This window comes from Panthera pardus, unplaced genomic scaffold, assembly GCF_024362965.1.
Source record: "Panthera pardus isolate Hobbes unplaced genomic scaffold, ASM2436296v1 HiC_scaffold_24, whole genome shotgun sequence".
Lineage (NCBI taxonomy): Eukaryota > Metazoa > Chordata > Mammalia > Carnivora > Felidae > Panthera > Panthera pardus.
Window position 1 is genome coordinate 28716669 of NW_026526810.1, and position 23374 is coordinate 28740042.

Below are 23374 nucleotides of genomic sequence, written 5' to 3' on the forward strand. Positions count from 1 at the left end.
TCTCATTCTTTGGATATACCATGGATACTCACATACCATGGATCTCATACTATGGATATATCTACTGGTTGATTCATCAGTTGATGGGACAGTTGAATAATGGCTATTTCTGACTACTATGAATACTGCTGCTATGAATATTTGTGCATCATTTTTTGTGTGGACATATGTTTCCAATTTCCTTGGGTATATACCAAGTTGTGGCTGGGTCACATGATAACTCTATGCTTAAATTTTTCAGGAACTGTCTCAGTTTTTTGGTTTTTTTTAAGTGATTACACTCTTTTAAAATCCACCAGCAACATATGAGCGTTCCAGTTTCTCCACATCCTTCCCAACACCTATCATCAGTCTTTTTGATAATAGCTGCCCTAGTAAGTGGGAGGCTGTATCTCCTTGGGGGTTTTGTTTACATTTCCCCAGTGACGAATGATGTAAGACATCTTCCCATGTGCTTATTGGCGACTTGTATATGTTATTTGGGAAATGTCTGTTGAAGTCTTTGGCTCATTTGTAATTGGGTCACTTGCCTTTTTGTTGTTGAATTGTAAGAGCTCTTTACATATTCCAGACACAGGCCCCTTATCAGAAGTATGATTTGCAGATCTCTCTCCCAGTCTGTGGGTTGCCTTGGAGTTTTCTTGATGATGCCTTTTGAAGTGCCAGGGGTTTTAATTTTTGATGAAATCCAAAGTATCAGTTTTTCTTCAGTTGCTGTATGCCATAGGCCTTCGAACCAGCTACACCAGTAACCCCACCTGAGAGCAAGGCCCAAGAATGAAGGCTGCTATGATTTGAATGGGGGCAACGTCCTTCCCGCTTCAAAGCCTCTTGCCGAGATCCCATAAAGAGGGTTTAATTTCTCTAGATAAACTCTGTCCCTGCCCAAGTAAAATGTCCTCAGAAGGGGCAGCACCAACCCGAGCAGTCATTCACACCTTAGAGGAAACTACCTTACCGGCCCTTGGTCTAAGAGCAAACCCGGCTGGGGGTGTGGGGTGTGGGGACCCTGAACCCTGGGAGGGGCCACGTGGGTAAAGGGACACCAGAGGGCGAGCTGGACACTGAGGAAGGCCAAGGTCACCTCTTTGCCGAGGGAAGTCACCTCAAGCCGTGTCCTCCATGGGCCTTAGCTGGGAACCTACCCATTTCCTACCTGAGGCCACACTTGGGTTTCACAGCAAAGGGCCCTGCTAAAACGTACACATGCCTGCAGGATGGGAACACATTCCTGGATGGCTGATGGCAGACTGAGAAAGACCCCACGCCTCTCTCCTGCAGCCCCTCCAGTTGGAGAAATCGAGGCCCGCTGAGGGCTTCACCATCCCCCTGCTCCCCGCCGACCAACAGTGAGCACGTTGGCCTGAAGGAGATTCACAGGCCTCTGGCAACAAGCGGGGCCCGTGGGACACAAACAGTTTGCTCTGGCAGAAGAGGCACAGATAGGTCAATGTCCCAGAAGGTGAGCCCTTTGAAGGAGGGGAGCCAGAGCAGGGCAAGGACACCATGCCTGGGATGGTAGGGGCCTCACCTCTTTGGGACTACCCCACCAATCAACAGGTCTTTTTTTTAGAAAGTTGTTTTTTTTTTTTTTTTTTAACGTTTATTTATTTCGAGAGAGAGAGAGAGAGCACGTGCAGGGAAGGGGCAGAGAGAGGGAGAGAGAGAGAATCCAATGCTGGCTCCACACTGTCAGCACCGAGCCCCATGCAGGGCTCGACCTCACAAACCGTGAGATCATGACCCGAGCCGAAATCAAGAGTCCGATGCTTAACTGGCTGAGCCACCCAGGCGCCCCTACGTGTACATTTCTTAGCAGGGTATCTGGCACTCGAAGAAACTCTCAAGGAAAGGCATCCGTTACTGTTATTAAGACCTATCGATTTGGGGCGCCTGGGTGGCTCCGTCGGTTAAGCGTCCGACTTCAGCTCAGGTCACGATCTCGCGGTCCGTGAGTTCGAGCCCCGCGTCGGGCTCTGGGCTGATGGCCCGGAGCCTGGAGCCTGCTTCCGATTCTGTGTCTCCCTCTCTCTCTGCCCCTCCCCCGTTCATGCTCTGTCCCGTTCATGCTCTGTCTCTCTCTGTCTCAAAAATGGATAAACGTTAAAAAAAAAAATTAAAAAAAAAAAAAGACCTATCGATTTGTGGCGCCGGGGTGGCTCGGTTAAGCAAGGCCGGCTCTTGATTTCAGCTCAGGTCAGGCTCTCCTGGTTCGTGGGATGGAGCCCCGCCTCAGGCTCCACACTGACAGCGAGTCATGAAGCTGTTGAATTTCTCTTCCATGAGGACACTGAGGTTGCAAGAGGTTAAGTGACTGGCCCATGATCGCGAGCTATGCAAGAGCTGAGCAGGCTTTCAAACCCAAGGGCACCAACTCCAAAGTCAGTGCTCCTAATGGCCATACTTCCTGGTTTCTGGAGGCCGCTGCGGTTCTCAGCTCTCTGGTGGATCCCGGCCTGAGGGGATGCGGGACTCCTGGCCTTAGCCTGCCTCATCAGGCTGAGTTTCTCTGTGGAGCCTTCAGAACTGGATCTGTTTCCCAAGGGGAGCCGAGTTCTCCTCCGGTGTCACAGCGCCCCCTGCTGCTCGCCCACTCTCTTCCGCAAGATCATTTACTGCCAAAGGGCTGCCCGTGAACAGAGACTCTGGGGCTTCTCCAAATGGGAGCCCCACTCACTAACACCCTGTCCTCTTAAAGGTCCTCCTGGGGTCTGGAGCAAAAGCAGAGAGGAAAAAGTAAGCGTGTTTATTTCTGGGCGCTGAGGCCAGCCCAGGGGCCCCAAATCCCCGTATCTTGCCACTCTTCTGCAGGCAAGAGGAACTCTGGGACTTTATATCGCACACTGGAGGTCAACGACCCCACTCCAGCTCTTCACAGTCCTGGAGACGTGTGTAAACCGAGTCTCAGTTCCCTCACCTGCCAACAGGTGACAGAAGTGCCTACCTTCCTGTTGGGGTACGCCTAGGGTCCAGCGTTTGGCCAGTACCCCATACTGAGCTCCTTCCCTTCCTGGGCCTCTGTTTCCTCGTCTGCTGATGTTTCTTGGGCACCTGGCCTTCACCCTGCATTACCTCACTCACTCATCACAATAATACATGGGGTGGAATAAGGCAATCGAGGCTCAGAGGAGTCAAGCAAGTTGCCCAAAGTCACACAGCCTTCCAGTGCCAGATGCCCTATGTACTATGAAATGTGCAGAGTTTGCACAGGGCTGGGGAGATGTGGTAGAGGAAAGAATCAGAACAATCGGTAATTAGAAGAATAATGCCACAGTGGGAAGACTTCTGGGCTTGCATCCATCTTGGCCGACTTCCTGGAGGAGGTGGGGGCCGAGCCAAATCTCACAATATTACAGGGTCCAGCGGTCAGAATGACTGGTGGAAAAGGACCTGGCTGTCCTCCATCTGCCCATCTGGAAAGGAGGATTTCCCAACTTCACAGGAACTTTGAGAGAACAGGCATGAAGGGACTGTCACATTAATGAACACATTTACTGGGTGCCTATACTGGGTGTCTATACGGACCAGGCATAGTACTAAGTGCTTTATGTTTTTTTAACCCCCCAAGAGCCCTGGGGGCGTAGGAACCATTAACATGGCCCCTTTACATTCAAAGAAATTGGGCTTTCAGAGAGACTGAGTGGCTTTCCCAAGGCCTCACAACAACTTAGAGGAGAAGGCAGGATTCGAACCCAGGCAGCCTGACTCAGAGCCCTGTGCCACACGCCTAAGCCACAGAGCTCCGCTTCCTGGGGAAGAAAGCCCTTAGCAGCCATCCTCATTTTCCTGCTGTCTCCGCATGGACCGTCTTCCTAGATATTCCTCCTGGTGACTTTGCTCTCTGCTGAGGCAAAACAAGAAGAAGAAAGCCTTCCCTTCTCCCCGTGTCCCGGCATCCAGAAGGTACCAGTTGGAGGATGCTCCCAGAATAAATGGCTCTTGCTTAGGGAAGGACAGATTATCTATGTCTCTGGCGCCCCCTCCTGCCCTAAAGGAGAACTTCACGGGACTGCAGCCATTGGGGAGCACGCCCCGTGCAGGCTGCAAAAGGGGGTCAGGAGCAGCGCTTCCCAAGCCATCTTTGAAGAAGGACCAGGTTTTATTTACTTATTTTTTTTTTTACCTTCCAATCTGTCATGGACCGATACTTTTTGTAAACTGCAATAAAAAAATGAATCCGGGGGAAAAAATGAAATGCTGCTTAAACAACGCAGCGATGTCGAATTGCTCTAAAAAGTTTCCGAGTGTTGCTCTCAAATTCTCAGCAAGAATTTCCTGTGCCTGTCTTCAGGTAACAAGGGTCTGTGAGCCAGCATGGGTCCAGGGCTACAGTTCGAGTAGCACCCGTCCGCAGGGCCACTGACCCAAAGGCTGGCCCAAGATCAATGGCCAGAAAAGAGGAATCCATTCCCCGAGGCACTGCCTCAGCAGACAGCAAGGATTCCGGCGCCATTCTGAGACTCGGGGCCTGTGGCTCATTCGGGGGACAGCTCTGCACCTGCCGTTGGAAAAGAAGAAGAACTTAAGCCTGACGGAACCCCAGGGACAGTGCCCCAAAGACGGGTTCCAGAAGCCAGGCCCTGGGCTCTGCCGTCCCCATCTGTAAGACAGATGGGCAGGAAGGCGAGGACGCTTCCACGGAGGTCTCTGGAAACAACCCTATCCTCCAACAAGCTGGGAGGTTGGGGGACGTCTTAACCCGATGTGAGACCAGGGTGGCGGATGCCCTGGTTTCTAGTCCAAACTGGATGGCCATATCACCTCACCACTCTGAGCTTCCTCTTCCACAAATATTAAAAAAAAAAAAGGGGGGGGGATCGGATCGTCGCCGAGGTCCCTTCTAAATCTAACATGTTGTGTGTATCCTAGAAGATGTACTTATTGCCTGCACTCAGCGGGGGCGGGGGGAGGGGGCCGCAAAGCGAACGCACAGCCAGGAGGAGACCCCCAGACCCCGTGGAATGGAAACAGGCATTAGTTTTGCACTGCAGGCTGCTGCACCCACCCCCATCCCCCCCCCCCCCTCCGTGTCACCCCCCGGGGCTTCTTGAGGACAAGGAGAATCCAGGGCCTGGGAGACCAGACAAGGCTTCTGGGCCAGGGCGCGCACAGGGGTACCTTAGAGGGCAGAGGTGTGACAGGTCAGCTGGGCAGAGGCATTTGCCAGAACTGAAGGAGCGCTTGGGGGAAGTGTAAACAGCTCTTTCCACGTTAGCGGCCACACACACGGCCGCACTCCTCTGGTCCCACCGTCTTGGGCGGGAGGTGGGGGGGGGGGGGAGGGGGGGTCTCCAGCCTCTAAGTAAAGCAACCCCGAGCCCTTGAACGAAAGCAAACAGCTGCGGAGCAAGGAGCGAGCTTCCCACCCATTCCCAGCCAAGGTGAACAGGCTGCGAGTTTGTTGACAGAGAAAAAAGTCATCAATTTTTCATTACCCAGTGAAGGCAACAGAATGTCTCAGGATGCCAACAGTTTCCAGGCAACAGAGACAAACCAAATACACAGTCCCCTCGTCTAAAAAGATGTTTCCTTCACAAGCAGTCGGCTCGGATGGGGAGCGGGAGACGGCGAGAGGCAAAGGCAGGTGAGATCGCTTGGCAGCCACAAGGACTGATCCAGACGCTGGTGGCTTGTGGCTGTCTACAGTGACCCTATTAGCAGATCTTGTCAGACTATGACTCAAGGCTGAGCCTGCCTTTTGGAAGAATTCAGGCACGAGGTGTCAGAGCAAGACCCAAGAGATCAGCTGGAGTAGTTGATTCATCCCTTTATGCGAAAGAAACATTTTTGAGCATTCTTAGGGCCTGTGCTCTGGCCGGGGGCCCGGTCTCGCTGCGGAGATGTGTATGTAGACCACTCGCTCTCACCTTACGGATGAGAAAACCGAGAGCCAGAGAGAGGCAATGGCTGCCCCGGGATCACACAACCAGCTAGAGGCCAAGCTGTACTTGAACCCCCAGCTGACGGTCTCTGCGGCTGTGCCGTGGTCCCCAGCGTGCCCAGGGCCGGGCACTCGGAAGGAGGCCCAAGGGGCTGGCACGGATACAGCCTCGTCCAGAGCCAACACAGGAAGCTTTCTACACTTGATCTTAGCCAAAAGGCCGAGAAGCGATCAGGAAGCTTTCTAGAGACCTCTAGCAAAAGCCTTGAGGTACTGAATCTAAAAACTAAAAGGAGATCATCAGAACCTCTTATGGTGCGTGCATTACTGTTATTTTTAACTCTCAAGGTGATTCTAACCAAAACGGGAAGGATGGCCCTTTCTGGAGCACTTTGTCAGGCCTGTAGCTCCCAGGGTGGCTCTCTGTGTTTGCGTTGACATTTCCCAGTGAATGTCAATGAAGACTCAAGAATAAGTCAACACGGGTCCTCACAATAAATGCCAAAGCTTGTTAGCAGAGTAAACCGTGTGCTTAGCCTGTCTTAAAAGAATCTTTGCTGAGTAAACAGAAGGAAGGCTTTCCTTGGGAGTAAACAGAGCAAGGAGCTGGGCGCGCCCGGAGGGCCGGGAGGTGAGTCCACAGGCCCAGGCTGTAGACACTTCTTCTCAGGGCGGGAGGTCATGGGGCTTGTCTATCGTCACACAGCCAGTTCAGGCAGAACAGGGCTCTCCACCCAACAGTCTCTGATCTCGCCAGGAGCCACATCTCTTGGTGGGGAGGCGGAAACCAAGACTCTGAAAGAAGAACCTAGGGATGGATCTCATTTCCTCTGAGGTGTCAGAGACCTAATGTCTTAACCTTCCCAGGACCGTTTTTATATTTCAACATGACCGAAGGAAATGAGGCTCTGACCGTTGGGACGTCAGACAGCCGTGCGAAAAAGGTTTGGGGTCCAAATAGGCTACCAACCTTCTGTCTCTAATTTAGTCAACACTGATTCGATATTACCCTTAGTGGCAGTGGACAAGGAAATGAACCTTAATAGCTTCTGATCTTTTGCCCACAACTTACCACTTCCTTGAGGGCCTTATTTACATGAGCTTCTCATTTTCCCAAGTAAAGGCTCATTACGGTCTGAAGTCTTTGACCCATAAACTTGTTCGTCTCAAAAACCCAAGTGCAGCCACTGACTTAAAACCATCTCTAAAATCTTTGGGCCATAAAAAAAAAAAAAAAAAAAACCCTGAAATATTCCACTTTTCGTTTAATTTGTGGATTCTTGGTTCTTTCTTGAGAAGGATATGGGAGCATAGATCAAAGTACAAATATGCAGTGAATCATTAAAGGAGCCACGAAAAAAATTTTTTTTAATCAGTATCAAGAAAACATTACCCATCTGGGGGCAATTTCACTTGCTGAGATTAGACACCCAACTAACACCGTTTCTCAGCAGGGGAGGCAAGTGTAGTTAAGCCACGAGCTCTGGTTAGTGCAGAAGAGGCAGGGCTACCGATTCCTCAGAGGATACAAACTTTCTCTCGCCCCTAAATTTTAAAAGAATTTTCACACGAGACCTTATAACAACACAGCCTCCACAAGCCTTGTGGCAAAAACAGAAGTGGTTTTGATGCGGCTGTTTCTTCCAACAAACTTGGTGGGAAGCCAAGAGCACACCAGATAGCCCGGCCGCCTAGTAACGACCTTCTTGTTTTTAGACAAGAAGTGAACTTGAGCATGCTAAGAGGAAAAGTCAAATGTGCTAAGTAAATAACACAGGAGTCACCACCGTATTAAATAAAGTGCGCTTGTTTCTTCTCTTGGCTGAGTCACGGGCGGGCAGGCAAACATCCCTTTCCTTCCCAAGGTGTAGACCAACTCATTCAACCCCTGGGCCAACAGCTGGCCACCCCAGCCTGCCTGATTCACACACCCCCACCCAGCCCAGGTGAGCTCTGGTAAGCAAAGGCCAATTTACGTAAGGAGCCAATCCTACGATTGGCCACTGTGGGGCAGCACTGAGCCAGTATCCGGAAAACAACCTTCCATCAATTCCCTTTTGAAAGCGAAGGCGTCCAGCGTATCTGCAATAATTCTACCAATCTACTAAATCCGTTAATCCTGAAAATTCCATATTGGCTGTTTCCATAAATGTTTAAGGGTATAAAAACAGCCCCTCCAATAGTAGAAATGTTTTCTGTGATTCTCTTTTTAACTGTTTACGTGTCGATCCATCGCGTGGAACAGCAAAGAAATGCTAACATTTTTTGAACAGGAACTGTGCTGAGTGTTTTACTTGTACCGGATCATGTAATTCTACGAGAACTCTATGAGGTAGGTGTCATCATTTTCCCTCTCACGTAAATGCAGAAACTGAGGCAACCAGAGTTTAGACAATGAGCCTAAAGTCACACAGCCCTATTCGGTGGCAGAGTGGGATTGGAGTTAATCCAGGTAGGGTGACATAGAGCATTTAGCCCTACCCCCTTAAAGACCTGGGGTATTTAGCTACAAGAGGTATTTAAAGCACACTCCTCACGGAAGCAGACATTGTAATCCCCACCCCAGCCTCGGTCTAACGGCCAGCAAAGTTTTTCCTCATTTTCCTTATTTTGAGATAAAACTGTCTCACGATTGGTCAGACTTCTTCCCTCCAGACCTAGATAAATTCGGTTTTTCTCTATCTTGAAGTCCCTTCATTGTGGCTCCCCAACCACCACCCTCCTTCTCAAAACAACAGCCCTGTGGCAGGAACAGGTCGTTACTCCTAAGTTACGAATGAATCCCATCCTTTTCCTGCTGGTTAACAGCAAGTGCTGGAATCTCTTGACACAAGTTTCACAAGAGAGGAGTTGCTTTAATGGACTAACTAACACCTACTAAAACTAATACATGGTTGTGGCTTTTAAAAATCCAAGCGACATGAGGGGCGCCTGGGTAGCTCAGTTGGTTGAGCATCCGACTTCAGCTCGGGTCATGATCTCATGGCTCGTGAGTTTGAGCCCCGCATCGGGCTGTGTGCTGACAGCTCAGAGCCTGGATCCTGCTTCAGATTCTGTGCCCCCCCCCCCGCCCCTAACCCACTCACATTCTGTCTCTGCCTCTCTCAAAAATAAAATCAACGTTAAAAAAATAATAATAGGGGCGCCTGGGTGGCGCAGTCGGTTAAGCGTCCGACTTCAGCCAGGTCACGATCTCGCGGTCCGTGAGTTCGAGCCCCGCGTCAGGCTCTGGGCTGATGGCTCGGAGCCTGGAGCCTGTTTCCGATTCTGTGTCTCCCTCTCTCTCTGCCCCTCCCCCGTTCATGCTCTGTCTCTCTCTGTCCCAAAAATAAATTAAAAACGTTGAAAAAAAAATTAAAAAAAAAAAATAATAATAATCTAAGCGATATGGAATGGATAAACTGAAACGGAAAAATCTTACTCCTATCCTCTCCAACCCTTCTCCTCAGAGGTGATCATTTACCTTTTTACCTGTTTCTTTTTTTTTTAAATTAATGTTTATTTCCTTTTGAGAGAAAGAAAACAGTTGCACAAAGGAGATGCAGAGAGAGAGAGAGAGAGAGACAGAGGATCCAAAGCAGGCTTTACACTGACAGCACAGAGCCCGATTCGGGGCTTGAACTTACAAATCACAAGATCATGACTTGAACTGAAGTCAGACACTCAATGACTGAGCCTCAGGCACCCCCACCTTTTGCTTGTTTCTTTTGAACACTTCCAGAAATTTTCCTTACATGTATAAACACATGCATGTGAATCTTTTAGGATCATGCTATGTATACTGGTCTTCAACTTTTTCTTTTTTTCAAGTTTATTTATTTGAGTGGGGCGGGGTGCAGAGAGAAAGTTAGAGAATCCCAAGCAGGCTCCGAGCTGTGAGTGTGGAGCCTGACGCGGCGCTTGATCCCATGACTGTGAGATCATGACCTGGGCAGAAATCAAGAATTTGATGCTTAACTGACTGAGCCACCCAGGCACGCCTTGCTTTTTTCACTTAACAAGCTATTCTGGGTATCTTTCAATAACAGCATTCCTGTTAATTGCCACATGAAAGCCTCCTCTCATGCAATTTTCTTCTCTTACAAAAATGCTTCATTGAAATTGCACATATATTTTTGGATGGATTTCTACAAGTGATATTCCTGGATAAAAGGCAAGAGCACTTTTAATTCTGAGACATAGAACCCAACCACAGTCCCTAAAAAGTCGTGATCATTTACACTCCAACCAACAGTCCATTTTCCACGTGTCGTCAACGTGGTTTATTATCCAACTGTTAAACCTTCCTTCAATGTTTGAAAAGTTATTAATTCAGTCATTCTTTCAGACAGTGCTTATTATGCACCTTGTACTTGTCAGGCACCGCGGGAGGAGCTGTGTTTGCCCTAAACCAGTCATTCCCAACGCTAATCAGACTCTTCAGGAGAGCTTGTGAAAATGCAGATTTCCACCCCCCCACCTCCCCCCCACCCCGCCTCCCCGGAGGTCTCGGTTCCTTGGCCTGCGGAAGGGCCCAGAAAGCTGGGTAAGTTGTTGCTCTCTGTTTCATTCGGATGTTGTGTTTTGTTCTGTTTTGTTTAACAGCTTCCCAGGTGACTCAGCGGGATGATAAGCAGCCAAGTGCAGAGCAAATCTTCTCACTTCTTTCTCTGGGCGAAAACGCTTTCTGGAAATGAAGATGCTGGGAACAGTCAGCACCCACTTCCCTAAAGTAGAACAGGAAAGTAACTGAGGTGATAATTAACTAGGGGTGTCCAAACGCAGACACCTGTTGTCGCGCCCCACGCCCCAAAAAGCCAGTCCTGGGGGTCATTATTCCCAGTTTACAAATATGCCCCATCCCATTCCTGCTGGTTAACGAAAGTGCTGCAATATCCCGACAGAGAGGTTTCACAACAGACTAGTTGCTTTAATTTACTAACGAGCGCCCCAGACAGCGACATCGCCACTAAACCAGGCTTAAAAGCTAGTGCCAGCGGGACTAATATTAATGGGCATGCGCAAAAGGCTCGGAGGCTCCGCGCGTGCCCCCTGGCGGTCAATAGTCCTCGGTGCAATTGAAAAGTTCGGCTTCCCTCGGCCACACTCGGTCTTTAGCCCCGCCTCTCGTCCCGCCCTTGCTCCCAGCACCGACGTTGATTGGCGAGCGGCAGACTATAAAAGCTTGAAGGGAGGGCGGGGAGGAGTCTCAGGCACCTGCGCGGGTTGAGGATCTTGTGGGTGAAGCAGAGGCGAGCAGAGACGCCTTCATCCAGCCGCCTGCCCTCCTTTTCCAACCTCCTGCATCATTGCCTTCATCCTAGGCGACGTGGACGTGACAGGGAAGGTAACATGTCACTTTGTCCAGAAGGCAGTTTGCGGGCTCGAGGGAGCCACACCTTTGCGTCTGCTGCCCCACCGGCTGAGAATTCCCGGCTCAGCACTGGCTGGGGCCTCACCTGGGGGGACCTCCGGACGCCCCTGCCTTCTGTTGGCGGAGCCGGTCCCGTGGGTTTAGGATTAAGGAATGCATGAGGCCAGACCTGGTTGAGCGTCTCGGCCTTCAGAAGGTTCCCACCTTAGGGCCTGAATACCCTCACCTGTACCTGGTACCCTGGAAGGTGCGCCCAAGTGGGAATTGAATGAATGAATGAATGAATGAATGAATGAATGAATGAATGAAACTTGCGATGGGGGGCAGGCCTGGTTTTGTGCCCTTGCACGGCCTGCTACACTGGAAAGAGCATTTGCTGGCCCAGAGCCTTGGATTCCAGCTCCGGCTGTCGCATTCGCTGCCGCTGAGCAAGTTCCTCCCACCCTCTGGGCCCCGACTTCCTCCCGTGTAAAAGGAAAGGGTGGGACAGTGTGATGAATGCATATTGAACACCAACGATGAGCCAGACGTTGTGATAAGTATGGGGGATACAGGTGAGCCACAGCCCTGCTCCCCAAGCTTACTGTATGGGGGAGGATGATACTGAACAACCTGTCATAAACACGTAATTACACATCTACTATTAAGAGACGGTGAGACAGAGAACTTTCAGAAGAGGATTTTATACAGCCTGGGTGGGCTTCCTAAGGCTTGACAGAATTAACTGGGGTAGGTAGTCACTGGCCCTGGCGAGAGCGGGGAATAGCAAATACAAAGATATAGAAGGTGAAACACACACTTTTTCCCCCTTTTAATTGGATGTGATAATAACCCTCAAAGTATACAAGCCAGAGGAGTGGAAGCTTTGGTGAGTTAAATTGAGTAGAAGTTGGAGGGTTCTTTGGAAGCCCATAACTATCTTGAGCAATCTTGTGAAAATAAGGGATGGCCCCTGACCCTGCGTCCTCATAGGAGTGTTCCGGAAGGTTGTTGAATCAGACCTGAACAGTCCAGGTTTCATGGTGCTGTGTAGAATCCGTGCTTTGACTTTGAGAGGCATCGGGCTGCTTCAGAAGAACGAAAACAACAACAACGCTCTCTTGAAAGCGGCCCACGTCTACCTCAAGCTGAATTATCCAGGCTGGTTTGCACGGATAAGAAGACGGAGAGGTGGCTTGTACAGCGACAGAAGAAAAAAAAAAAATCAAGGGCTCATCACTGTACCTTATAAAAGCACATGTGTGGAGGGGTCACTGTGTCGGAGTAGAAGAAATGCTGGAGACCACTGAGGTGACGAGCCTGGCTTTGTCTTAACCTTAGCTACGCGAACCTGGCAGGCACTCAAACTCTCTGAGCCAACAGTCTGATAGATGAACAGGGCGAATGAAGTTCTCCTGCTGAGGTCAAGGCCAGAATGGGAAAACAGGTGAAAGTTATTTCTAAACTACAAAGCTCGACCCAACCAAACCAGGAACCGCCTGGCTCGCGTTGTCCCCTCAGAATTTTACTGTAGATCCTCCCTCAAAGTATGGGGAGAAAGGATTTGGCAGCTTTTATTTGCATTTGTAGCAATATACCAAGTTGTTTTGTTGCAGACGTATTTTGAATTCTTTCATTTTAATTAGAGCGTTTCTCTTTTCCAAAAGGTGGTTTTAGAATTTCATGTGTGGTTCTCTCATCATTTTTAGAAGAAAGAAGAAAAAACAAAACAAAACAGGGTAAAACAGTTGACAGGAGGTTTGGATTTTTTTTTATGCCATTGTGTAACACATCCAGTGACAATATGGATTTTTGTAAAAACTGTTGTTCTTAGATGGTTTGTCGGGAAGCAAGTCTGTTCCTAAAATTCTCTTACCCCTAATCCTGGCCCCCTTGCTAATCCCAGCCATGGACCTGGGTGTGCTTTCAGTGGTCACAGGAGAGATGTGAACAGAACCTGAGAAACAATGGAGCTTTTTTTTTTTTTTAACGGTTATTTATTTTTGAGACAGAGAGAGACAGAGCATGAACAGGGGAGGGTCAGAGAGAGGGAGACACAGAATCTGAAACAGGCTCCAGGCTCTGAGCTGTCAGCACAGAGCCCGACGCGGGGCTCGAACTCACAGACGGCGAAATCACAAAGTCCGCCGCTTAACCGACTGAGTCACCCAGGCGCCCCAACAATGGAGCTTTTTAAACAAAGTAGCAAGTATGCTTGGTGAACAATCAGAAGTGGGAAACCAGTTATGAGAAACCAAAGCTGCTGCCTGATTACAAAGGACTGGCAGGAGGGGGTTTGAAGAGCGCAAGGCTTAGGCTTGCTGGACCTGGGGATTCTGAGACCCAGGGTTGCCAGCTGTGTTCTTTGTACCTTATGCAGAAGGGAAATAGTGCCAGCATACGGGCAAGCATTGATGGGCATGTTCCCTTTCTCTGTTCATTCCCCAATATAGACTAGAGACTGTTCCCATTTTGCCAAGAAGAAATTCAGGGTCAGGAGAACTAAAAGGGGAGTGGAATTGGGCCGACTTTTTAATTCAATATCAAGTGAATAAAAAGATAGCATTTCTACAGGCCTATGTGAGTCTCCTAGCTTGATCATCTTTGGGAAAGGTTTTAGCTCTATTTAGATTTTTACTACCTTAAAAGATTTCTTTTCGAAAGCTGGGTCCACCCATGAGGCCATGTTAACACTTGAGTCTTGGGGGTGCCTGGGTGGCTCAGTCGGTTAGGCGTCCAGCTCTTGGTTTTGGCTCAGGCCGAGTCAGGCTCTGTGCTGACTGTGGAGCCTGCTTGGGATTCTCGGTCTCTCTCTCTCAAATAAATAAACGTTAAAAAAAAAAAAAAAAACAAACAAACAAACACTTGAATATTACTATAGTGAACATTTGTGATTGTACTGTTTGGTTCAGATAACTGAACTTGATGTTTATAATATCACGATTTACCACTTTTCTGTTCTAGGTGCTGTTTTCCTTTATCTTCTTAAGTGTCCTCTTTAACCCACTGAAAATATTTCCTTGGCTACATGAAGTGTCGGTATTCCCTCCTGACACCTGAGTGCTCACCAAAGGCAAGGAATTCCTATTCTCTCAGAACTCTCCAGAACCCAGTGAAGTAGACACTATCATTACAGATGAGGAGACTGATGCAGGAGGGGAGAAAGGAGTGACAGCCTGGGGAGCGATGCAAAGAGTAGGCTTTGCAGTCGGGGCCTGGTTTGAATCCTTCCACCCACTTACTAGCCTTTACCTCCCGCTAACCTCTGGCTTCCACTTGACCCATCTGTGACTTGGGGCTTTCCCTTGGGATTGTTGTGCAGAAAGCCATGACGTGATGACGTGCCTGAGATCAGTGCGGCCTTGGCTGTTGGCTGACAGATGAGGTTAGGGGGTAGAACTAGGCACCGAACGTAGACGTCGATCAGTTTTCATTTAAGCTCTATGCCCAAGGTGGGGTTTGAACTCATGACCCCCAAAACAAGAGTTGCACGCTCCACCTGAGCTGGCAGGAGCCCCACCATCATTTTTGTTTTACGACTTATTCCTCACTGGTCTGCAGATGACTCATTTCTAATACATGAAAACTCGCGAAAGTTGAATGACATCTATGTGCTACTGTTCTGAGGGTCCTAAAGTGAGCGTCCCTGCCTGATCTCTTGTAGATGTCCCAGCTTTTATTTTGGACCTTCAGGAAAAGGGTGGGGTGTTATACGCAGTTTGCTGGGATTTGTTTTCAACCCAACCTTATACCATTAAGGATTTCTCTATACCCATAGTTCATTTTCAAAGCTAACTTAGGATCATTTATTTTCTAGTTGATGGACCTTTTGAAGGAGTGTTGCCATTTTAAAGTACTGCTGATTCCCATTGCATATTCTCTTAGGTGATACCTGGAAGCGGAGTTGTGGGTTGTAGGTGTTTTACAAGGCACACCAGCCATTTACCCAAGTGGTTGTAAGACTGACACACATCGTCTCATACGATGGACTGAGGACAGTCAGGGATTTAAGTCCAGCTTTTCATCAACTCCTGATCCCATCAGGTGTTAAATGGAGACAAAAAAGGGCCACGATGTTCCACGTGCCTGGCACTTAATAGATGCTCTGAAGACAAAATCACATTTCATAAACCCAAGTCTTCGGGTCCCCTGGTATTTTGAAGTGAACCAGTCTCCACACCAGTGTTCAGCCACCCTTGGAGGTCCCCCAAACCTGTTAGTCAAACACTGGTTTGAATTTTGGTTTTAGCCTCTTTGTGTAAATACGTGGGGACTCAAACCTGAATTCTTCCCACTCCTTCAGTACTACTGAACTAAACCCAAAGTTTTAATAATACTCTGGCTCAGCACAGCACAAATACTTGTAGCCAGGAATATATTTGGGATTTTCAAGAGGTCTTGATTACACCATCAGTGACTCTTCTTCCCATCAAGGGGACAAACCCTGTAATCATGAACTCACGCATGTGGCCCCGACAAGGCATCTGCTCTGATCTTGTCTTCTCCCACCTCCCCACACAGTTCTCGGTGCAACAATACTAGATGCATTTTTGGTACAGCATCCAGCTTGTGTGCTATTTCCCACCACGAGATGCTAGCCGGGGTAAACACCCAGCTGGTGTCATACCAGAAGGCTGATCATCCCGACAAAGCACATCCCCAAACGACTGGCAGAACCAACAGCAACAAAGAGTTCAGCTTTTTATTGAATAGATTGCAGAAGAGATTTAGTCAAAAAGACCAAAGCCCATGTCATCATCAGACTCCTCTGACTCTTCTTTCTTTGCTTCCACTTTCTTCTCCTCAGCTAAAAAACAAAAACAGTCGATCACACACCTCAATATTTTACACTCCAAAGACCCCCAGGCCCTTCAGCATACATGGTCAAAAATACTAGACTTCCTCCCAACTATTCCCCTGGGTTTAGGATTTCTATACATCATTGATTCTTAGCAAACTAAAAAGTATCATAGGTGGGGCACCTGGGTGACTCAGTTGTGGTTGAGCCTCTGACTTCAGCTCAGGTCATGATCTCGTGGTCTAGGAGTTCGAGCCCCACATTGGGCTCTGTGCTGACACTCAGAGCCTGGAGCCTGCTTCAGATTCTGTGTCTCCCTCCCTCTGCGCCTCCCCTCCCACTCATGTTCTGTCTCTCTCTCTCTCAAAAATAAACACTAAAAAAAATTTGTTTTTAAGTATTGTAGGCAAGATAGCTCTTCATCTCCACACTCCTCCCTCCCATACCCCCCCCCCCCAAAAAAAGTTTTCTACCTGGGGCAGCAGTGGTGGAAGGAGCAGGACCGCCTGCTGGTGCAGCACCAGCTGCTGGAGCGGGTCCACCAGCTCCTACATTGCAGATGAGGCTCCCGATGTTGACGTTGGCCAGGGCCTGTAACACAGTACGCATACAGGTGACACTCAGTTCTGTCCTTTTGTTATAGTACCTACCCCACAAAAGGTACCCCATTTCAACTTACAGCAATAATTTCCCAACACTATATTGCTCTTCCTTTCTCCTTTGCTGCAGTCTGACAGTGACATTTTGTCTGCCACTGAGATTCCCTAAGACTTACTTTAGATAGGGCCACGCATATTAAAAATTAGTCACAAAAAAATGACTCAAGCTTTGAATGTTACAGTTGCAATGCAGTACCTTAAGTAGCAAGACAGAATAACCGAATCCCTTCAATAGATGAGAAAACTGGTCCCAAAATGCTGGCTTAAGTTGTTGGCAAAAAACGCAAGCTTCCTTAAACACTCAAACCAGGATTCTTTCCATAGTTCCAAGTCTCCTCTCAACACTGATTTCAATTTTTCAGACTGCTAGTCCAGGGACTTTTTATTAAAGAGGAGTACCTTTCTTAAAAGCCTAATGCTTTCAATCCTTCAAAACTCTTTGGAGGACAGAACCTGAAGAGATAGAAGCTAACAGCCTCTTGCCAGAGATTAAGTAACATATACAATGGAAGGTAGCCAGTGCCAAGCTCCTGGGGATAGGAATCCTGTCTTCATCAGTCTTTTAATATCGTAACAAACAGTAAATGGTCAATGACAGGCCACCAAGCCCAATTTCCACGAAACCAGATCATGCTGGAAGGATTTGCTTGAAGCAGTGTGGGTGGTATTATCTCCTGAGTGACCCTTTTAAGCAATCATCTGGCTGGTATCTCGTGTAGTTTTGGGTCATGGTTTCAGAACAGAAGGAAAGAGAAACCAGACTGAGATCAAGAAAGAAAAGGCAAGACAAACTTTAGACACTAGATGTGGAACTATGAAGAAGTTGTCACTTCAAAAAGATCCAGTGGAATACGGCATCTTCCAGCATTTTTCATGTCCTATGAATACATGAGTTGTGGAAGGTAATCAGTTCACCTTCCACAAGTCTGCTTCCCGAAGTCACTTTGAGGCCATCACCTTACCTTTGCAAACAAGCCCGGCCAGAAAGGCTCAACATTTACACCCGCTGCTTTAATGAGGGCGTTGATCTTATCCTCCTAAAAAAAAGTAAAACAGAAAAATCCATCAGGAAGCGTAACTTTCCTAAATGTCTCCAAAATACTGCGATTGAAAGTAAATCACTCAAAACGTGTGTACAAAACCGTGCGTAACCACTTCAAATATTCCATCCGTATTTCATGTATGCTTATCTAAACCCATCACGTCTAACACAAGTCTTACACTCTTAAGATTATCACGAGCAAAAGAAATGCATCCTGCTCCGTGTGCCAGGCACCTGGCTGCCATTTCACAGGCCGGGACCTGCCTAAGTCACGCAGCTATTTTAAGTTACGAGTCAGGCCGCGGGGTGGCCCAACAAGGCCTACTAAGAGGACCGCAGGAATTCAAGGCTATCCCACCAAACAGGGATAAAGTGCCCTCGGTGCGGGTGAGGATGCCCCCACGCCGAGAAAGCTTCGCTAAAGAAAGCTTCCCAAGGCCGGAGCGCGCAGCCCAAGTGAAATCCAGTCCCTCGGGGGCCAGCACGTGGCCAAGGTCCCCGGCGGCCGGGCACGCGGGCCCGCCCGCTACCGAGCGTCCGCCCCGCCGCCGGGGTGCTGACGGCCTCGGCTCCGGCCGGAAGGGCTTGGCAGGGACGCCTGGCACGTAGAGGGGAAAAGGCTGCCCGCAAGCATACCCCGCCGCCGGCCCAGGCCCGCACTCACCGTGACCGTCACCTCGTCGTCGTGCAGGATGAGGGCCGAGTAGATGCAGGCGAGCTCCGAGACGGAGGCCATGATGCGGGCGAGTGCTGAGCGGACGCTGCCGAGCGCGGTGCTAGTCGCCGGGTGAAGTGAGAGGCTCACCCCAACGCGGCCTTAGCCTCCTCGGAAGAACCGAGCACCTTAGCGGCAGCTGAGGAAAGGGAGTCCCGCGCCTGCGCACGGTGTCTTATACTGGTCACGCGGACCAATCGGCGCCCGCGCCTGGCGGAAGAGGCGGAGCGAGAAGCTCCTGCGACGACCACCAGGGCGCCTGCGCACAAAGCGTGACTGGCTTGTTAGCGAGTTCAAAAAGTTGGTGGGTCCGCGCTTGTAGTGGCGTCTTCTCTTGGTTCAGCTGAAACGCAGGGTTCATGAACAGTAAAAATATTTTTAGGAAAAAGTTATCTAGGTAAATGGACGTCACTCCCACGTACTGTATCCCATGTAACAGTATTTAGGCATTTAATGACGTCGGCAGCCTCCCCCAGCTGGCTGTGACCACTTGGAGCGCAGGAGCTAAATTTCAGTCCGGAGGACTCGCTTGCTTAGCGCAGCGTCTCGGATAAAATAAGTGATTTAAGAGGAAGAGAGAAGCTTGTTAGGAGAGCAGTAGCATTTGAGCGCCTATGTCCCAGGGATTGAGCCACACTCTACAAGGATTCATTTAATCCCGACACAGCCTAAGAGGTAAGCAACTATTGTTTTAAGTACAGAAGATCTGTTAAGAATTTAGGGAAACTTCCCACTTCAATTTCTTTTTCTTTTTTTCTTTTCTTTTCTTTCTTTTTTTTTTTTTTTTTTTTTATAACTCAGGCATCCTGTGTTAGGGTGGAAATTGTCTAAAACTTGCCCTTAAAATGTTCAAGACATCTTGATGCACCTGCTGCCTGTGTGGGTGCTGAATTGCCATCGTGTATCTTTTGAAGCTTAATAAAATTGGTATTGGATTCTATATTTAGTTTAATTTTTTTTTTGAGGTATAATTGACATAACATTTTTATTTCAGGTGTATACCATAATTGATGTTTGTATATGTTGCAAGATGGTAACAAGAAGTCTAGTTAATAGTTTAACATCCATCACCATACACAGTTACCACTCTTAAGGTCTACTCTTAGCAACTTTTAAGGAGGAAATAATATATTAATAACGATAGTCACCACGTTGTACATTACATCTAGTGACTTACAACTGAAGGTTTGTGACTTTTGACCCCTTTCACCCATTCCATCCCTCCCTCTGGCAACCATCAATCTGTTCTCTGGATATATGAGTTTGGTTTGTTTATTTTTGTTTGTTGTGGGATCCCACATATAAGTGAGATCATACAGTAGTCTTTCTCTGACTTATTTTACACAGTATAATGCCCTCAAGGCCCACCCATTTGTCTCAGATGGCAAGATGTTATACTTTTTTACAGGTGAGTAATATTCCTCTGTGGGTGACATTTACTTTATCCGTTCACTTTGGTTGTTTCCATGTCTTGGCTGTTGTAAATAATGCTGCTATGAACACGGGGATGAATATATCTTTTGGAATTAGTGTTTTTGTTATCTTCTGATAAGTACCCAAGAGTGGAATTGCTGGATCCTATGGTAGTAATACTTTTAATCTGGGGGTGAGGGGGGCACCTCTATGCTGTTTTCCAAGGTGCTTGCACCAATTTATAGTCCCACCGATTGTGCACAGATGTTCCCTTTTCTTCACATCCTTATGACCACTTAGTATTCTTGTCTTCTTGATGATAGCCATTCTAACAGGTGTGAGGCGATATCTTACTGTGGTTTTAATTTGCATTTCCCCGATGATTGGTATTGTTGAGTATCTTTTCATGTGCTTTTTTGGCCATTGCATGCCTTTGAAAAATGTCTATTCAGATCTTTTGCCTATTTTTAATGGGATTTTTCTTTATACGGAGTTGTATGAGTTCAATGTTTATTTGTTTTTGAGAAAGAGAGAACCAGAGTACGAGCGGGGCAGGGGCAGAGAGAGAGGGAGACACAGAATCCGAAGCAGGCTCCCGGCTCTGTGCTGTCAGCACAAAGCCCGACGCAGGGCTAGAACTCACCACGAGATCATGACTTGAGCTGAAGTTGGACGCTTAACCGACCGAGCCATCCAGGCATCACTATAAATTTTTCTCCTATTCAGTAGGTTGCCTTTTCAATTTGTTGATGATTTCCTTTGCTATGCAGAAGTTTTTAGTTTGATGTAGTCCCACTTGTTTACTTTAGCTTTTTTGCCTTGGCTTTTGGAGTCAGGTGCAAAAAAATCATTGCCAAGATCAGTGTCAGGTGGTTTACTGCCTATGTTTTCTTCTAGGAGTTTTATGTTGCAGGCAAGTCTTTAACCCATTTTGAATTAATTTTTGTGTAAAGTTTAAGCTAGTGGTCCATGTTCATTCTTTTGCATGTGGCTGTCCAGTTTTCCCAACACCATTCATTAAGGTCACTGTCCTTTCCTGAGTGTATATTCTTTTGTCATAAATTAATTGAGCATATATGAATGGCTTTATTTCTGTACCATTGATCTGTGTGCCTGTTTTAATGTCAACGTCTGTTTGGTAACTGTAGTTTTATGGTTTGAAATCAGGGAGCATGAAGTCTCCAGCTTTATTCTTTCTCAAGATTGCTTTGGCGATTCAGGGTCTGTTGTAGTTCCATACGAATTTGGGGATTGTTCTATCTCTGTGAAAAATGCCATTGGAATTTCAATGGAGATTGTTTTGAATCTGTAGATTGCTTTGAGTAGTATGCACGTTTTGATAATATGAATTTAACAGTTTAACAATTCTTCTGATTCATGACCACAAAATATCCTTCTTTTCTTTTTTTATTTTGAGAGAGAGAGAGAGAGAGAGAGAGACCGACCCAAGCAGGCTCCATGCTCAGCACGGAGCATGATGGGCCCGATCCATGACCCTGGGACCATGACCCAAGCTGAAATCAAGAACCGGGCACTCAATCTACTGAGCCACCCAAGTGCCCCCAAAATATCTATTTATTTGTGCCATCTTTCATTTCTTTTCATCAGGATCTTAACTTCTTTATTTTTGATGTTTTTTAAATTTTCGATACTTTGAATTGTCTAAAACGTGTACATATTGTTTTACTACATGATATGAAACCTAAATGTAATTCCTCCTATCAAAAATGATTATCTTTACATTTTCCATCAACTATTTCCCTCTCGGAATTCACGCAGTTTCCTAGAAAGGTGGTGTAGTCAATGTCATTATTTCATAATCATCCCTGACCAAACATCTCCATTGGAATCCCCCAGTTTAGGGGGCACCTGGGTGGCTCAGTTAAGCGTGCAACTTCGGCTCAGATCATGATTTCGCGGTTCCTGAATTCGAGCCCCATGTTGGGTTCAGTGCTGACAGCTCAGAGCCTGGAGCTTGCCTTGGATTCTGTGTCTCCCTCCCTCACTCTCAGCCCTTCCCTGCTTGTGATGCCTCTCTCTCTCAAAAATAAATATTAAAAAAAAATTTTTTTAAGGGAATCCCTCAGTTTAGGGACCCACTTGGATCACTCTTAGCCACAAATATGAACATATCTTAATATTCCAAACTTTTAAAAGAGCTTAAAAAATATCAAGCTTTCTGAAAATAAAAGTTATTATGAGTTTTCATCCAAATCTGAGAAGCACTTATAGTGGAATTGGGTGGAAAAGGAATACATTTTAAAGCTATTGAAAAATTCAAACAAAAAAGAAAAATTCAAACCTTTCCAAAGTCAGAATGGATCAGTCCAAAACACAGTCACACCCCACCCCTCCACCCCATCTCCAGTGTACTTCAAAAAAAAAAAAAACAAAAAACAAAAAAAACAAAACACAACTGATCTGGTAAATATGATACATCAACACAAAGTAAAACAAATATCACTTTGTTGAACTATATTAATTAGAAACCTTTTAAATCAATATTTTGTATCCCCTAATTGTTTTATAATTGTAGCAGCAAAACCTGAATGTTAGAGTATATAAAAGGTAAATTATAAGTTCTTCTCACTTGTAAATGTAAACACAAAAATCCAAAATAAAATGTGAATGTCAATTATGTCAGTAAAGCTGGAAAAAAAATTAAGGATTAATGAACTGAGTGCAGTACTGTGTATGAAAATATGGTATATCGTGACTAAACAGGATAGCTCAACATAAAATCTATTAAAAATAATTCACTAACGAGTTAAAGAGGAAGATCTATATGAAATTCTTATAGCTTCAAAAAAACCACTTGATAAAATTAAGTAACTATTCACGTTGACTCTTAGAAAATTGGAAGAGAAGGTAACTTCCTTAGCCTGATAAGGTATCTACTAAAAATCTATGGCAAATATCATACTTTTTTTTTTGCTTTTTTTTTTCCTTTGAGAGACTGAGAGAGAGAGCATAAGTGGGGGAGGAGCAGAGAGAGGGAGACAGAGGATCTGAAGCGGGCTCTGTGCTGACAGCAGAGAGCCTGACTCAGGGCTCAAACTCCTAAAGTGTGAGATCATGACCTGAGCTGAAGTAGGATGCTCAACCAACTGAGCACCAAGATGCCCCACAAACATCATACCTAATGGTGAAATTTTAAAACCTACTCTTTAAAATCAGGCACAAATAAGGATATCTCCCTTCTCTTCTTCTGCTTCAATTACTATTTTAGAGTTTAGCTATCTCCATAAGACAAGAAACAAAAAGATTATTAAATTGGAGAGTTATAAACTCTCTTTATTCATAGGTAATATGATTATTTATCCATTTATTTATCCATAGGCAAAACAACGTAATAAGTAGTTCAGTAAGGCAGCTAGATTCAAGATTAATACACAAAAGATAGCAGCATTTCTGTGATCTGCCAAACTCAATTACAAAATGTAGTATTAAAAAAATACACCTTATGCAATAGCAACAAAAATCATTTTGTTTCTAGGAGTAAATCTAATAAGATATGCATGACCATTATTTAAA

General features: G+C 46.8%; 1 protein-coding gene and 1 long non-coding RNA gene across 10 annotated transcripts in view; one reads left to right on the forward strand and one right to left on the reverse strand.

The window, feature by feature from the left end:
- Positions 1–15901: 15901 nt before the first annotated feature.
- On the reverse strand, positions 15902–18572 carry RPLP1 (ribosomal protein lateral stalk subunit P1). Its single transcript, XM_019441639.2, has 4 exons — positions 18377–18572; positions 17633–17707; positions 16485–16602; positions 15902–16020 (listed from the first exon to the last, which is right to left on the reverse strand). The coding sequence occupies exons 1-4, from the start codon at positions 18446–18448 to the stop codon at positions 15941–15943; spliced, it is 345 nt and encodes a 114-aa protein (XP_019297184.2). The 5' UTR covers positions 18449–18572; the 3' UTR covers positions 15902–15940.
- Positions 18573–18602: 30 nt separating this feature from the next.
- LOC109262772 (uncharacterized) overlaps positions 18603–23374 on the forward strand; it is a 67033-nt gene continuing 62261 nt past the window's right edge. For 7 of the 9 annotated variants that reach the window (XR_008417034.1, XR_008417038.1, XR_008417042.1 and 4 more), the window contains exons 1-2: positions 18603–19102; positions 19775–19835. This is a non-coding gene — a long non-coding RNA (uncharacterized LOC109262772). Of the gene's footprint in view, positions 19103–19774; positions 19836–21265; positions 21397–23374 lie in introns of all 9 variants that reach the window. The other 2 variants (XR_008417040.1, XR_008417041.1) reach the window with 2 other exon arrangements.

Excerpts from the sequence above, each read along its gene's own strand:
- RPLP1 (XM_019441639.2), bottom strand. The coding sequence starts at position 18,448 with ATGGCCTCCGTCTCGGAGCTCGCCTGCATCTACTCGGCCCTCATCCTG. Across the intron at positions 17,708-18,376 it reads ACGACGAGGTGACGGTCACG|GAGGATAAGATCAACGCCCT; the intron begins GTGAGTGCGGGC and ends ACTTTTTTTTAG. Across the intron at positions 16,603-17,632 it reads GGCCGGGCTTGTTTGCAAAG|GCCCTGGCCAACGTCAACAT; the intron begins GTAAGGTGATGG and ends ACTGTGTTACAG.